The sequence below is a fragment of the Aspergillus udagawae genome (genome assembly GCF_001078395.1).
Source record: "Aspergillus udagawae IFM 46973 DNA, scaffold_2, whole genome shotgun sequence".
In the NCBI taxonomy this organism is placed as follows: Eukaryota; Fungi; Ascomycota; class Eurotiomycetes; order Eurotiales; family Aspergillaceae; genus Aspergillus; species Aspergillus udagawae.
The window spans coordinates 57,864-72,893 of NW_025091265.1; the positions used below are offsets into that span (position 1 = coordinate 57,864).

A 15,030-nucleotide genomic window follows, 5' to 3' on the forward strand; every position below is an offset into this window, starting at 1 on the left:
TAAAGCGCTGAGGTCTAGGTAGCTTAAACACCAGATGAATTTTAGGAATGTGGCGCTATGGGGCCCTGGCTTGACTGGTAAGGATTTAAATCCCTGTAATATAACCCGCCATACTACGAGTCGCCATGGCCAAGTAGTGTAAATAGCATTGTTAGCGCATATCAAATGTTACTTGGGCCTCCATCTCTTCTCTTCTTTTCTTCCCTCCGCTTAATCTACTTCAACGCTGTGGTCTCTACATGGTCGGATGAAATGCTGGAAAATGACGCTAATTTCAGCCGTCTACTGGCCGAAATCATTTCAGTTGGGTTCCCCAAATTAATGCCGTATTCATCCAGTTCTGTTCTGGTCCGACCCGGCATACAGAAACATGGGGATACCAATGCCGCGGGAAACAATCAGGAACAGTGGGAGCGACTCGTCTGGAAATGGCAGTAGCCGACACTATTGGAAAGCTGGGTATATTCTTCATTTCCTCACTACAGTAAGATACCGGGAGGTCTGACACCTTGCCACCATATCAGCACCGTAACGAGTTCTCTCCACCTAAAATCAGCAAGGAGATCAGACGCGTGCTGGCCACACCAGACAGTGCACAAGCATAATATCCACCAGGTCAGCAGCGATGTCTTGCAGACCGTCAGGCTGTTGACACGGTACGATCCGGATCTCGCGAGCAAATACGAAGACCTCAAATGAAGATCTGTGATGCGTGGATGTTACGACCGGAAGAACAAGATCCTGGACGACCCCACCCGCAACGATTTTGACGATGGCGGCGGACTCTCTAAATTCTGGCGTATACAGAGGATGGCCACCGCTCTGACTTATCGAAACTAGAAGACTAATCTCAATGACATTGGAAGTCTAATGTAACACTGATGTAGCGATCCACCCTAAATTCAAGGCCCCTGTCAGTCAGAGGCGAGGCTAACCTAGACAATATATATACTCCACCAATCATCTTACAGGCTCTGCTATGTTCTGTAGATTCCGACATATACAGAGGATGGCCACCGCTCTCACTTATCAAAACTAGAAGACTAATCTCAATGACATTGGAAGTCCGATGTAGCACTGTAGATGTAAATATCCACCCTGAGTTCAAGACCCCTGTCAGTCTTAGAGGCGGGGTAAGTACTAAGATCGAGGCACTAGTGAAAGCAGTATTAACATTGGACAGCTCGGGTACCCTAAACCATCTAAAATTTAGTACCATGTAGGCACTAGTGCAGTATAAAAGCTAATTAAAAGTGATGTCTACACCTTGCTACTTCTATCATGGCCTCACTCAGGTACCACAGAGGGTGCTTTGAACATCAACTTACAACATCATGATTAGCAAATCCACTGTGCTGGAATATTAGAATATGACCTGCTAACCGCAGCTTAATGGAGATATTGGGTGAAAATGTTCGCCCTTCCAAGTTGCAGCGCAGCTACGGCATGGGCTAGGTGCGCCTATTTTAACGAGTTGTTCCCTTAGCCTGTTATGTACACCGTTCTGCTTGCTTCTCTCTAGCCCACATTACCCTAAGGCATTATTCCTCCTAGCGGTTTCCGTTGCCCCGAGTGGTAGGAAAATATTCAGTCATGTCCGAGGGATAGTGAATGTCACCTTATAGGACATTCTGCCATGATAATGGGCAATTTAGCCTATATATCTGTTAGAGGTACAAGGTTCTCATTACGGCCCTTCACAGACTAGGAGTGCTATAATACAGACCTGGGATTTCAGGATTCATGAATATCGGAATATTACCCTTATTTGGCTAGATAGTCCTGAAGCTGCCTAATACTAGCATTTTATTCCTAAGTTTGGACCTCCTGCAGATACTACATTGTACAGGGATAAACATGTGCCATTCTAGCTAATATAGAAATATCAGGGTTCCACCAGTGATTCCTAAAAGTATAAAAGGCTCCTAGATCTTGGTCCCTGTGAGTGCTGTTAGTAGAGATATTTATCTAGCAAGGACTCTCAGCCATCATCTACTACTTTCACCCACAGTCAACCTCATTATCAAGCCCTTTTTACCAAAAAAAAAAAAAAAAAAAAAAAAAAAAAAAAACCTGTCATTTACCAAGGACCACAGGTTAGCCACAGTATGACTACCATAGCATTCAGTTGCATTATTCTTCACACACTAACATCTTTAAGGATCAGCAAAATGCAACTTTTGAAGAGAATTACTGCCCTAGGCATTTTCCTTACTGCTGCTGTTGAAGCTGCTCCTGTGGCTGCCCCAGCTGATAGAAGCATGAATGAGGCATCCCCATCCGTCCTGTTTATTAAGAAGAGATCCTCAATCAACGACTGCGGTTACTCTACTTTCGTCAACCAGAGCAGTGGTGGATCGCCCAGGGTAGATGACTGCTTGCAAATCGCCCGCAACATTGCTGGCGGCGGCACATGGGTTGTCAGTGCTGTAGCTGGGGTTCATCACCAGCTTCTTCAATACGGCACCTGCGCCTTCGGAGTCGAGCACGATCCTGATTTTGCTGATGGGCCTATCTACAAGATTGGGAACCAGGACATTATTGATCTTATCAATGATTCTGTGAACAGGTTCCAGTGGTTTGGTCTGGTCGGAGCTAAAGGAGAAATGGATTGCCAGCCAACGCTTGGGTCGGATAACGTGCCCATTATCTGGGGTATCTATCACACCTAAAGTACGCATGGCTGTCCTATAACCACTGAAAGCACAAAAATAGGACAGCCGGTAATTAGGAGAGGTAAGGTTGTGAAATGGAAGAGGAGGAAGGCCATTGAGTATGGTTTTAGTCGCGAGGATGTTCATGGATTGGTGATCCCACCTCCCTATTAGGTTGATATGCTCTGGGATTTAGGACACTCTTTTGCAGATAATTCTATTCATATGAAGTATTCAGAGCTGATGTTATTCGTATTAATGTGGTTACTTCTCATAGTAAGAGAGAAAATGCTAGACAATCCCCAGGTTCTTGTGGCTCTCTTTGCATACTCCACAGGTCCTACTAAAGTAATGCTTTATAGCAAAAGGCCGTTTAAAAGTACAACGACTGCCATCGGCCTCTCTAAGTGCCCTGTGAATTATGAAAGACAGCACCATGAACTTAATAGTCTCCCTAGCTCTATAATCTTAAGATGGTAAGAGATGTCACAGTCAGCTGGTAGCGGCCAAGCTTGCTATTTCTTACGCCCTTGAACTGACAAACGCACAGTAAATAATTATATTTTGCTGCCGACGAACTTCATAAAGTATTCTCACTATAAATAGTCATGTTATGATCAATTCTAGTTAGTGTAGGCGTACTGGGGGAATTCGTTGCGGTAATCATGAGGATGTATGATCTGAGTGGCCAGATATAAGCGAAATTCCGCCATTCAGGATAACCGGGTAAACGGATGGCAAGGGTATGCCAGTTTTTACTTCTATTTTGATAAAAGACGCAGAAGGTCACCTGACAGTCCATGGTGCCCTTGGAGCCGACCAGACCATACCATTGGAAGCGCGAGATGGAATCATTCATAAGGTCAAAGATATCCTGATTGCCAATCTTCACTGTTGTTCTAGATCTGCGTTACACCGAACGCGCAAGTCCCGTATTGAAGTAGTTGGTGCTGGACGCTGAAGCCCTGGAAGGTCCAGGTGCCGCCGCCAGCAATTTTGCGGGCGATTTGCAAGCAGTCACCTACCCTGGGCGATCCACCGCTGCTCTGGTTGATGAAAGTTAGAGGCACCACAGTCGTTGATTGAGGCTCTCTTCTTAATGAACAGGACGGATGGGGATGCTTCATTCATGCTTCTGTCAGCCACAGGAGCAACTTCAGCAGCAGCAGAAAGGAGAAGAGTTAGGGCAGTAACGCCCATCAAGAGTTGCATTTTAATACAGCACCTGCGCTTTTGAAGTTAAGGTTGCTCGTGGATGAGACATATGCCTATCTACAAGGTTGGGAACCAGGACATCATCGATTTTATCAATTATTCTATGAGCAAGTTTCAGCGGGACGGCCTTGTCGGTCTAAAGGAGTTATGAATTGGCAGCAGCTTGGGTTAGATCTGACGTATGTTCTATGGGGCCTCTATCACACCTGAAGCTAGCAAACCAACGCAGAGTTTCGACAGTTAGCAAGTGCTCGGCGAAAGAGGAAAGCGAATGAGAAGAGCCGCGCGTGATCTTTAGGGGTATGACTGCTACTCACAGGGATAGCCATGCTTTGCTCTATTTATTTCAGATGCCCTCTAGGCATAGGACAAATTTGGAAAAGGGAAATTTGAATACATACTAGCTTTCTGGAATAATACTATTGTACCTATGTGACTATAGGTTGTATAATGGTACACTGCAGAGTATTCTAGCCCACAGTACATTAAACCCTTAATAAATGAGCTGTATTACTTAAAATCTGTATTAGGACTCTTGCGGTTTCCAGAAATACAGTTTGTCAAAATATTCAATTTCCTCAGACTGATACTCTACGGTAAATATCCGCCGCTTATGCTGCCAGAGTTTCCTTGCAGTAGCATCTAGGCGTACAGAGCAAAGCGTCCAGATTTTTTGCTCCTAACAAGCCCATAATCGCAGCCAACTAGGTCGTTGATCTTTACATGTCTTCCAGGTTCCACTAAAGTAATGCTTCCCTAATGCCTTGGAGGATATAACATCCTCACCTTGGACTGTAGCAAAAGACTGTTTAGGAAGGACAAGGACCTCATTGATGCGCACAGCAGTCTCCAAGTCTTGAAGTTCCTCAATCTGCTGAGTGCTGCAATTTATGTAGCCTAGGATTGTGTCTGTCCAAATACTTGGTCCCGTCCATCCCGTCCAGCCCATGACATCTATTGCCGCATCATCAGTGGTCGCTTGTCGGAGGCACTCAGGGGTGCTTCGCACGATATGGTCCAGTAGGTGGCGGAAGATTGGATGGCCTGACGTTGAGGCCATAATCCACTGCACAAACTGCGGTGACCGCAGGAGCCGTATCATAGATGCATCTCCCTCTATCCCAATAATTACTGATGGAGGCCATTCCTGATTCTCTCTAGAGGACGCCATTATACCCCATGGCAAAGTCTGAAGTAACTGAACGTCGAGGTCACTGTAGATTCCACCGCGTCTAAGCATAATCATGTACTCGCAAAAATCTGATTTGAGGACTGCGTTCGGCAATTTGTCGAATGTTTCTGAGTAAGTACCTGATTCGTCAAGCTCTCGCCCGAGCTGGAGACAGGAATCTGCACTCCAGTACTCAATTTTCCAGCCAGATCGCTGCCATGAAATGACGTGCCTGTTTAGCTTAAAATGTGATATAGGATGTCCAGGCGTCGATATCAGAAGCTGGTGAACAATCTTCGGGATTGAAATCTCTAGTGGTGGGTGAGCAGATTCCTCGGGAGGCGAAAGACGCCCACGAGGGGCTAGGTGGTGATAAAGAAGCCATAGAATTCCTAGAAACATTACTGTCCGAATAACAGTGAAACGAGACATATGAGCTGGCGTTTCTCTTCAGATCGCGACACTGAGAGGCGTTAGGAAATGGTTGCTTTTACTTCGGTCCTCCCTTGTGAGATGAGGGGATTCAACATGACAATGATACTGAAAGAGAGATCGTGGGAGGGAAAATGGTGGCGGTTTCAGTTGAAGGCTAGTCTCTGAGTATGGAGCTAAATCCTTTGAGTTGCAGATTCACAAGCCTCAAGAAGAACAGGACCCTTTGCCCTTTGCAGTTACGCAATAGAGCAGGAGCACTATGCTGTTACAGGTTTGTGGATTGACCTTAAGCTCAAAGCCTCTATTACTGGTGAAGTATAGATTGACCCACTCCCTCCACTAGTTGCTGACCAGGTAGGCCGGGTTATACGTGGTCCCTTGTTAGTATAAGGGGAGAATGCTCGATTGGCTAATGACGACCGAAGGTGCACAGGAATCGATTTTTCTTCCTTTTTCCTTCGCGTGTGTAGGGGAGTATTGAGATTTTGCATGGGTAGCTTCATCGTACTTCGCAGTTATTCATGCGTGGGATAAATGATCAGTAAGAAAATACATGACATACCAAGCAGGTTCCATACAAGCCAGATGAAATAAATGTCCTGTCTCTTGCTATTAACTGATGTACGTGTCTTTACCGCTGGAAGGAATGGAGAAATTATTTGCCTCACAGCTTATGTGTGGGATAATGACTGGCTGGGCATGGGCTCGGGTAAGTACTAAGATCGAGGCACTAACATTGGACAGCTCGGGTACCCTAAACCATCTAAAATTTAGGAAAATGTAGTAGCCACCAGGGATATTTGAAACCTCTCCAATTGTGTCGAGCTTGCCTCATGTTAACATTTGACAGTTCAAGTTATTGCTGGTCGGCCCAGTGGCAGAAATCAAACAAATGACTTTTACCCAAAGCTAAGGGCAAGTCCGCAGTTGACAGACTAATCTGCGATCGTCTTCTCCATACAGGACGTATAACAGCACACTTTCCTAATGCTCAAATATCGTGGTAAATATTTTAGCATCGGGCTCTCTCTTTCGGTCACGTCGCGATATTGTTAAGGCAACATGCTTTTACCGTCAACGTTACCTAGACTTTGCGTGCGTTCTCTCCTTGAGTCCTACACATGTCGTGTCCTCTTCATCTTCTTGATTCCTTACATCTTGACAGTATATTATGCTCATCTGCATTGCTGGCGCGATCCAACATCTTCCTTCTTCAGAGAAGATGAGGCCTATGTGCCTGCATATTTGACTTTGCGTGCGGAGCAGGCTAATGAGTTCATTAAAGGAGCCAATAATAAGACTGGAATGCTTCAGCTTAAGGCATCCTCTAGTCCTTCTATGTGCGTGGGGTTTGCCTCTGTTGCGCGGAATAGTGTAAGCTATTTTCAGGGCGCTGTTGGATCAGTACTATCAGGTCTCTCTGAGGCAGAGAGAGCTGATCTATATCTTATCCTTTTCATTGCACATACAGATCCTACAGAGCACCCAGCTTACTTACAGCCATGGCTTCATGCACTAGCTGATGAGGTCCTACTGTATGATGAGAGAGACGTGGACATCGAGCACATCCGTGAGCTTGAAACATCTGAGGCAAAAAGATTTGCTCGCGAAAAGGGCCTGCTTGATTACACATACCTTTTGAAAGCATGCCAATCCGTCAATACTTCATACAGTATTATATTTGAAGATGACATTATCGCCCTCGATGGTTGGTATCATCGGGTTAAACGAGCCGTGGTAGCTGCTGAACGACAGACGGTGGAAATGGGGGCTGCACAATGTAAGTACTGGAGTAGTATTCTGGCCCTTTTGCATTAGTCAGTCCTCAAATCTAATCCAGACTTCCATGAAAAAGGGCTCTACCTTCGGCTTTTCTATACGGAAAATTTTCTAGGCTGGAATTCAGAAGAGTGGCCTGCTTACTTGTTCTACTCTCTAGTCTCAGTAACTGTTGTGGTAGTGACAACCTTAAGCATCCGCCACTATTTGCCCCCTTTGAAACCATTCATAACGAATGAAACTATTTTCGCTGTATCTTGCATTTGCACGCCACTTTCAATTATCCTCTTTTTTGCGGCCGGCCGAGTGACAATGCTACCAATTCCTGATGGGGTGCATAATATGCCAAAGTTTGGCTGCTGCTCCCAAGGGTTCGTCTTTCCAAACGCCCGTATGAATGACCTGGTGTCTTGGTACGAGTTAAAAGGCATTGGTTATGTCGATATGCTCACAGAAGAGTAAGCAGACAAGCATGGAGATATTCGCTGGGCACTGACTCCCAGTGTAATACAGCATGTCGGTAGCAAGAGTTCCAAGACAAACAACGCTCTCAGGCGCAACAGTCATCGTACGACATCTGAAATGTTATGGAATTTCCAATTGAGGAAAATGAAGTGAACAGCTTACACATGCAGCATGAACGATGGAAACATGATAGCGGAAAATCGCTGAATGGATGACCATAACGGTGGCAAACCCACCTGAGCACCATTCTCAGCACCATCGCTACCTAGGTGATTCCGCAGGCGAAGTTTTACAAAAATACCTCCACTGTATGAATGCTGTGCGTATGGCCTTCTCAGCTGTTATATAAGCTAGCTAGTACTAAACATTCTCTTAATTTCTATGTGTACAGCTTTAATCCCTTGATCATCGGAAGCTGGAGTCTGCTGATGATTTATTTTTATATGCGCACCAATATCTATCCTACCCGCCATGAAGGGAAATATCGGCCGTTCCTTGAGCACGTTACCTAACAATGCGTTATTTTTGAGCCTGAATCTGTTCTCTCTTACCCCATTTCTATGGCAGCACAGTAACATAATTCCAGACCGACCCTACCAACTGTCCAACCCGATCAATCATCGACCTGAACGCGTCTAATAATTTGAAGCTATTCAAGTCGCAAGCTATGCCACGATAACCACACCGAATACCAAGAATATTGGTGGAGCGAGAAGGGTGGATTCACCAACAGTATTTGCTTTAAAGTATTCAAAAAAATTCCAATATTCGCCAAGCAGCAAAGGTTTGGAATATTTCCTTTACTAAGATTGACAATCTCCTGAAATGGACGCAGTTATCAGATTGAAAATGTGCCGAAAAAAATAAAACATGGAGCGTGCTAGGCTCACTGTCGACCACCTCTAGATCTCTTTGACGCGCCGCCAGAGACAGTGCGGATTCCTTCTGGTAGGTTTGGGCATTGATGTTCAATCGCTCCCCCAACGCAAGTAGCTGCATTGCTACGTTCACATAACCTTTGATGACGGCAGCCAGGAGCGGGGGCAGGTGGATATCGAGGTAGTGTATCCGTGATGGGAAATGGGATTGCGACTGAGGAATAGGTCGTTGCTCTCTACTGAATACAAAGTCCAGTCTTAGCTAACTGGTACCCCGGGATGGCTCCTGGATAGAAGCGAAAAAGGCTGGCCACACATTGATATTGTAATAAATACGGTAGAGAATATTGTCATTCAAGACAATATCGTTTGCAGCAGTTTTAAGACTGTTAAAGGGAGTAACGAGGTACTCTGATCACTGAATAATAACCCAAGTAACCCGGCTATTGGGAATAGTTGTGGCCAGATTACTATTTTCTCTTGAAGTATATACTGACGTTCAACTGATCCTTTCAGTGGCAGTTCCCATTGGAACTGCATTTAATGACACGCGGTGCTTGTGACGTATCCAATCGGCAAAAGCACGAAGCCTTGATGGGAATGTCTGCTACAGCGAACGCCAGCTTTACTGCGGGTTCAATGACAGCCGCTTCCTCCGTTCTTCCCAACCGTGTCAAGCACTCATGGTAACCCTGGAGCGACCAAACATTGTTCGGGTGGCGGCGGGGACGAATCAGCGTGTCATCGAGTCCAAGGTCAGCGCGGTACACATTGGCCGCTTCCTCGAGATGGCCTTGTTCCAGGAGAAGGGCCGCGTAGGCATGTCGACTCGGTTGCATCCATGACCATGGTTCACTATATGGAAGTTTGTCATCAAGTTCGATGGATTTGCGCAGATGCTCAAAGGCCGTGGCGTAGTTTTGACGGCGATACTCGATTTCCCCATCCAGCATGGCCGCGGCCACGGCCAAGGTCTGAGTACACTTGCTATTATAGGCACGGCGGGTCCCTGGGACAAGTGCACAAGTCTGCTGAAAGAGCTCCCGCTGCTCTAGGGCTCCATCTACATCCCCGGTAGCCGAATAGGCAACCGCCTTGGCGTAATGTGTAGTTGCCGTCGTGACCCTGTATAGTTCAGAGTCATTCGGTAATTCTATTTGTTTCAGCGCCTCCCACATCCCAAAGCGCACCATGACATGTAAGCGAACGGACATGAAGTTCTCTAACCAATCAGCCATGGGCGGGGACTCAATCCGTAGCACATCTTCAGGGACTGAAGCCTCCATCCGGCCGACCGCATCCAGAGCCGTATTGAGCTTTCCGGAAAGCATAGCCGCGTAGATGAGAGAATGGTAGTCGTGAAGTCGATAGAACGTATAGAAGTTGTATGGTCCCGTGCGGCGCACATACTTGTCGTCAGCTAGAGTTGCCTTGTAATTGGACGCAATCGAACGCCGCCAATCCCCGATCAGAATGTCAAGATGAGTTGGCATGTGGTGGATGTGACCTGCATCCGGCATCAAGTCACGCAGCTGGTCGGCTATATTGACACCTAACTCGGGATTCGGCGACATTTCAATGTAGTGGATGTAGAGGTGCAGCAGCCCTGGGTGCTTGTCAGATTCTTCTTGAGTCAGAGCGCGTTCCAGTACCTCCTTGACCTCCATCGTGGCTGCTTTGGGATTCGGTTCGCCAGTGAACAGATCCCAGAGTGCCCAGGGGGTCTGATTCATCAACGCATCCGCGTAGAGAACTGCGACATCTAGATCGTCGCCAAAGGCTCGATAGACAGGCTCCATGGCGGTCGCGTACGCATGGTTGAGCGCCGAGCGCTCCGCAGTAGTATTGGGTGGGGAGGCGCTCTGGAATCGGGATTGGATGGCTTCGATCAACCCTTGCTCGATTGGAGTCGCATTGTTTGCATGTTCCTTGGCCTTGCGTGACGCATCGTATGCCCGTTTCATGCAGGCCTTCAAGTCTTCCCTATCAAAACTGTCCCACGGCTTGTTGTAGTTGGGGCCCACTGCGTACGCCAGCCCCCAATATACTATAGCGCATGACGGATCGTGAGCGATGGCTTGTTCAAAGCAATAGGCGCCCTCGACATGATTGAAGGCATAAACCCAACTGAGGCCCCGATTGAACCAGGTCTGAGTGTCCGGGCTGGAGGTGGTGATCTTCCGACCGAAAGAGCCGAGATCGTAGTATTCATCGCCAGCCGACACGGGTAGCATGATGGCTGGCAGATGAGTCATGATATGGGGGAGTTACACCAAGAGTAAGCAAATCAGCAACTGAGACGGAGAGGTGACGGTTTGGGCGATCTCCTGACAGACCGAGCTGGGTATGTATGTAGAGGAGGAGTCTTGACCAACATATGACACTGAGATATCGGCCTTTGATTGTAGGCTTCTGTGCATTCATCTATTGATATTAGTAGAAAGCGATAGCGTCGGATCTGTAGTACCGGTGGATAAACTAGGCTGATCTCTGTGGTCTGATATCGACCACTTCCCAGAATCCACTTTCTCGGCCTCTGTGGCGATCTTTCTGGAGTCCTTCGGATACTTGCTGGGGCCTAAGGCAATCAAACGCCGACCGTAGCGGGGTGATGACTAATACATTATCAGTCACTCTCGTGATCAACAAACTCGAATCAATTGATAAATTTGTCCTTTCGAGGCATAACCTTAGACTTCAGATGGTTTCGAGGGGCGAAGTAGCTCAATTTTTTGTCACAAAGGAAACGGCAGACTGTAGAGCAATAGTATGTCGACTACCCCAAGATCAGCTCAGCCACATGTGAAATTGTCATGACTCGCATGGTGGGTACTGTAGCCTATCTATTCATCATCCGTCAATTTGGCCCAGGCCTTTATTGTTTTATTGCTCCTCCCTGCAGAATCTCTTTCCTGAGTATAAAAAGTGTTAAATCCGGGGCCCACTGCTGACATCCGATAGCCGCGCATCTAAGTCTCGGTGTGGTGGGCAGAGCCCTTGTGCGAATGTCCTGCCTCGTGCCCTCCTGTCTTTTCCTATCCCTTGCTGATTGAAACCTGCTCAGTGCTTTAACAGTCGACGGGAATGTCATTACCGCCCCAGTCGGTGCGGTGGAGCCCGAAGAGGAATCGAAGCAGCTGAAAGTTCTCGCGCGGAAACAGGCCCCCAGCGCTGCCCTATACGTAAATAGTATCGACAATGGAGCCTATCTGTCTCCCCTTTCCTCTGAGACCACTGATATCAACAGTAAGCGAAGTTTCTTCCTGAGCCTATCATCAATTCTCTCAGCTTACTGTTCCTCGTAGGTCCAGTTCTACACAACTTCACTGGAATTAACTCATCTCTTGGTGGTTTACGAGACGCCGAAGGGGTCATCAATCATGGAGCCTTCTACTTGAGATATAGTTCTCGCCTTAAGTTACATCGATTTCGCGCATTTTTGGACCACACCATCTTCCTAGCGGATCATTGTGACCTACCCTCGATCAATGCCGTGGGGTTCTCGGGTCCGCCCCATCGTCTCTCTGCCAGCTGATGGCCGAGATTGAATGCATCTTCCCCATCACAGAGCAGGATTCCACCTCAATCTGCCTCAAATCTGCTATTGTGATTTCAAAAGGCTTCAGACATCTCTTCGCCGAACCCACGCTTGTCTGACATCGGACTAGATGCCGATACGAAAGCGTCCCGTTGCGTCCATCAAGGTCGCCGCGCCGGTTGCCACATATTGCGTGCTGTACACTGCAGGGCTTCTATGCAATTAGCATGCTTCTGTTCAAGGCCCGCAGGGCCTTGTGTTCAGGCGATCTCTCAGACTGCTAAAACTTGCTGATAGACCGACCCCGGCTACCGATGTACTGGATGCAGAGCGATTGATCGAGGAGCTGCAACAGGCGCTCAATGCGCCGAGTTCGTCGATCAGCGCGGATGCTGTTTTTGAGGGGTTGGCTGCTGCGGCTCGCGAGGTGGAAGATACTTTGAGCGCTACCATTGACTGACTACGTCTGCACAAATGTCTGTATCATGCCGCAAATTAAATGCTTGTTGTACCAGTTATTACAGATAAAGGGACAAGATGAAAGTCCACATCGATGTACTTGGCTTTCAAAGAGTGAAGAAAAAAGCAGCGCGAAAGAGAGCTAATTAGGATACACCAGTGAGCTCCATTTTAGATGTAACGTGTGATTTTAATATAACAAATTAGCCTATCTGGCTGCCTACATATATAAGTATTTGTCCCTTTCCATTACAACCATGGTTCTCATAACTGGAATGCAGTTGACTCGTATCGGGCATCTCCAGTCATAACCTACAACAGAAGAATTCTTACCCAGAAAACAAACTTGGCCCCCCGCCGAGCCCCACTGCAAAAGCCGTAGTGTTGGCGACCAGCATTGATTACTTTCGGCCTTTGATCTCGCCCATAGCCCTGGTTAGCTGCTGAGTACAGAAGCCAAGATCATCATTAAGCCAACACTTTTAGGACATGCGGCCTTGGTGTAGGCTAGCCATGAAGTTTGTCAGAATGATCCAAATATTAAGGTACTCATTGCCACCGAAGGAAACCGGTGACTCAAAAAATCTCGCATACAAAACACTATAAACGGCCATCCAAACGCTCTGGAATTGCAGGTTACGTGTTTAGTCCGCCCATGCTACGGTGTAGACAGCGCCATTCTCTTCGCTACCGATACCACCATGACACGCGTTCAACAAATCAAACAATACCTTCCATGGGCACAGACCCTGTTGATTATCAATGCCCCCATGAGCGTCGCGGCAACCAGCAAGCTAGCGGTTGCCGTCACTCGAGGTGGGGGACTGGGACAAATTGGCTTCCTGGACGACACGAGGATGCTGGGCACGGAGCTCGAAAAGACTAAACGGCATTTAAGTGATCTCACCGTTCCCAACGGGACGTTACCAATCGGAGTGGGAGTAATTGTGTTTGGGTCCCCTGTCTCGCACTGGCTTGCCCTATTTGCTGCGTACAAACCCGCCGTTGTTTGGCTGTCCTTTGGGACCGCGGGAGAGTTCCAAGAGTGGACAGGGGGGCTTCGTAGAGTGTCCCCAGACACAAAGATCTGGATGCAGGTTGGAAGCGTTGCCGCTGCGCTTGATGCAGCCAGAGCCTGCCAACCCGATGCTCTTGTTGTGCAGGGAGTGCAGGGAAACGATGCGGGCGGACACGGTCACGCAAGTGGAGCGAGTATCATATGCATATCGCTAATCCTAGAGGTATGTGATGTGCTTCACAAGCATCGGATGAGCCAGATCCCATTGATCGCGGCCGGAGGGATCGTCGATGGACGCGGCGTGGCGGCGGCTGTCATGCTTGGGGCGGCGGGGGTCGTGGTGCGCACACGATTTCTGGCAGCGGAGGAGACGAGCTTGCCTGGTGAGTACCGGGAGGCAATCATAAATGCCGTCGACGGGGGAGTGTCAACCGTGCGGTCGAGGGTCTTTGACGAGATCTGGGGCCCTAGTCTGTGGCCGGAGTTGTATGACGGACGGTGTTTGAGGAATGCAACCTATGCGGATGTGGCAGCGGGAATTCCCATACAAGAAGTCGTGAGGCGGTTCTACTTGCGTCTAATGGAAAGACAGGACAAGGATCTTGATGTCAAGGAGGCAGGAAGTGTGTGGGCTGGCACAGGCGTGGGGTTGGTGAAGAAGATTGAGGACGCGGCTACTATTATCTGCCAGGTACGACTGGAGGCAGCCAGGAGGCTGGAGAATGGTATCTCCTCGGTGCATTGTAGTAGAGAAGCATAAAACCGGTTTGAGCTTTTCTCATATGCTAGGCTTTATTGGATACCGCCTTTGTACTTCCTGTATGCTGTTTCCGATGTCGAAGAAAGGGCATTGATACTCTGCTTCAGCTCGATAGCAATAACGAACCTTCATCCTTCATTGTTTACCAGTTCCAATATATTAAACGCCAATATACTCACTCATGTCTTCCAAACTCAAGTCTCGCGAGGAGCAGCTCGCCACCATGCGTGCCCTTCTTCATGGAGAGACCCAACCGAAGAGTGACCTCACGGGAAAGTACTTGATGCAATAACCGCACCCAGAACGTATTGCTCAGCGTCGGTCTCCACGCGGCCACCCGAAAGGCCGAGGGTTGGAATTGTCGGACCTGGAGCAGAGGGCCCTCGACACCTTGCACATCGTCACCGACGACGTGGGATTGCCAAGTTCGCGCAGAAATTTGTAGCGGCTAATAAGGAGACCCGACGGACCCAAATTCTATATCCTCCCCGACTCTATCCTCGATCTGGATGAAGAAACGTCCTTCACTCAAGACGATCTGCGCCATGAGGCCAAGAACATGATTCCTCATCTCCTGGCGCAACCCAGAAATCAGATTGTGGACATTTTCACTGTCGATGGCACCTATGTCGACACGGAGGAGCATGCGTAGGCGGTC

At 48.0% G+C, this 15,030-nt stretch overlaps 5 protein-coding genes across 5 annotated transcripts; 4 read left to right on the forward strand and 1 right to left on the reverse strand.

Moving 5' to 3' along the window:
- Window positions 1-2,171: 2,171 nt before the first annotated feature.
- Aud_002329 (uncharacterized protein) lies at window positions 2,172-2,672 on the forward strand (the record flags this gene model as incomplete). Its single annotated transcript, XM_043287301.1, has 1 exon — window positions 2,172-2,672. The coding sequence occupies one exon, from the start codon at window positions 2,172-2,174 to the stop codon at window positions 2,670-2,672; it is 501 nt and encodes a 166-aa protein (XP_043143236.1).
- Window positions 2,673-9,109: 6,437 nt separating this feature from the next.
- On the reverse strand, window positions 9,110-10,852 carry Aud_002330 (tetratricopeptide repeat protein; the record flags this gene model as incomplete). The annotated part of the gene is made up of 1 exon (XM_043287302.1): window positions 9,110-10,852. One exon carries the CDS (start codon window positions 10,850-10,852, stop codon window positions 9,110-9,112), a length of 1,743 nt encoding a protein of 580 aa, XP_043143237.1.
- Window positions 10,853-12,265: 1,413 nt separating this feature from the next.
- Aud_002331 (uncharacterized protein) lies at window positions 12,266-12,595 on the forward strand (the record flags this gene model as incomplete). The annotated part of the gene is made up of 2 exons (XM_043287303.1): window positions 12,266-12,333; window positions 12,433-12,595. 2 exons carry the CDS (start codon window positions 12,266-12,268, stop codon window positions 12,593-12,595), a joined length of 231 nt encoding a protein of 76 aa, XP_043143238.1.
- A 700-nt stretch (window positions 12,596-13,295) lies between these two features.
- Window positions 13,296-14,372, forward strand: Aud_002332 (nitronate monooxygenase; the record flags this gene model as incomplete). The annotated part of the gene is made up of 1 exon (XM_043287304.1): window positions 13,296-14,372. One exon carries the CDS (start codon window positions 13,296-13,298, stop codon window positions 14,370-14,372), a length of 1,077 nt encoding a protein of 358 aa, XP_043143239.1.
- Window positions 14,373-14,553: 181 nt separating this feature from the next.
- Window positions 14,554-15,024, forward strand: Aud_002333 (uncharacterized protein; the record flags this gene model as incomplete). Its single annotated transcript, XM_043287305.1, has 3 exons — window positions 14,554-14,632; window positions 14,675-14,784; window positions 14,818-15,024. The coding sequence occupies 3 exons, from the start codon at window positions 14,554-14,556 to the stop codon at window positions 15,022-15,024; spliced, it is 396 nt and encodes a 131-aa protein (XP_043143240.1).
- Window positions 15,025-15,030: the final 6 nt, after the last annotated feature.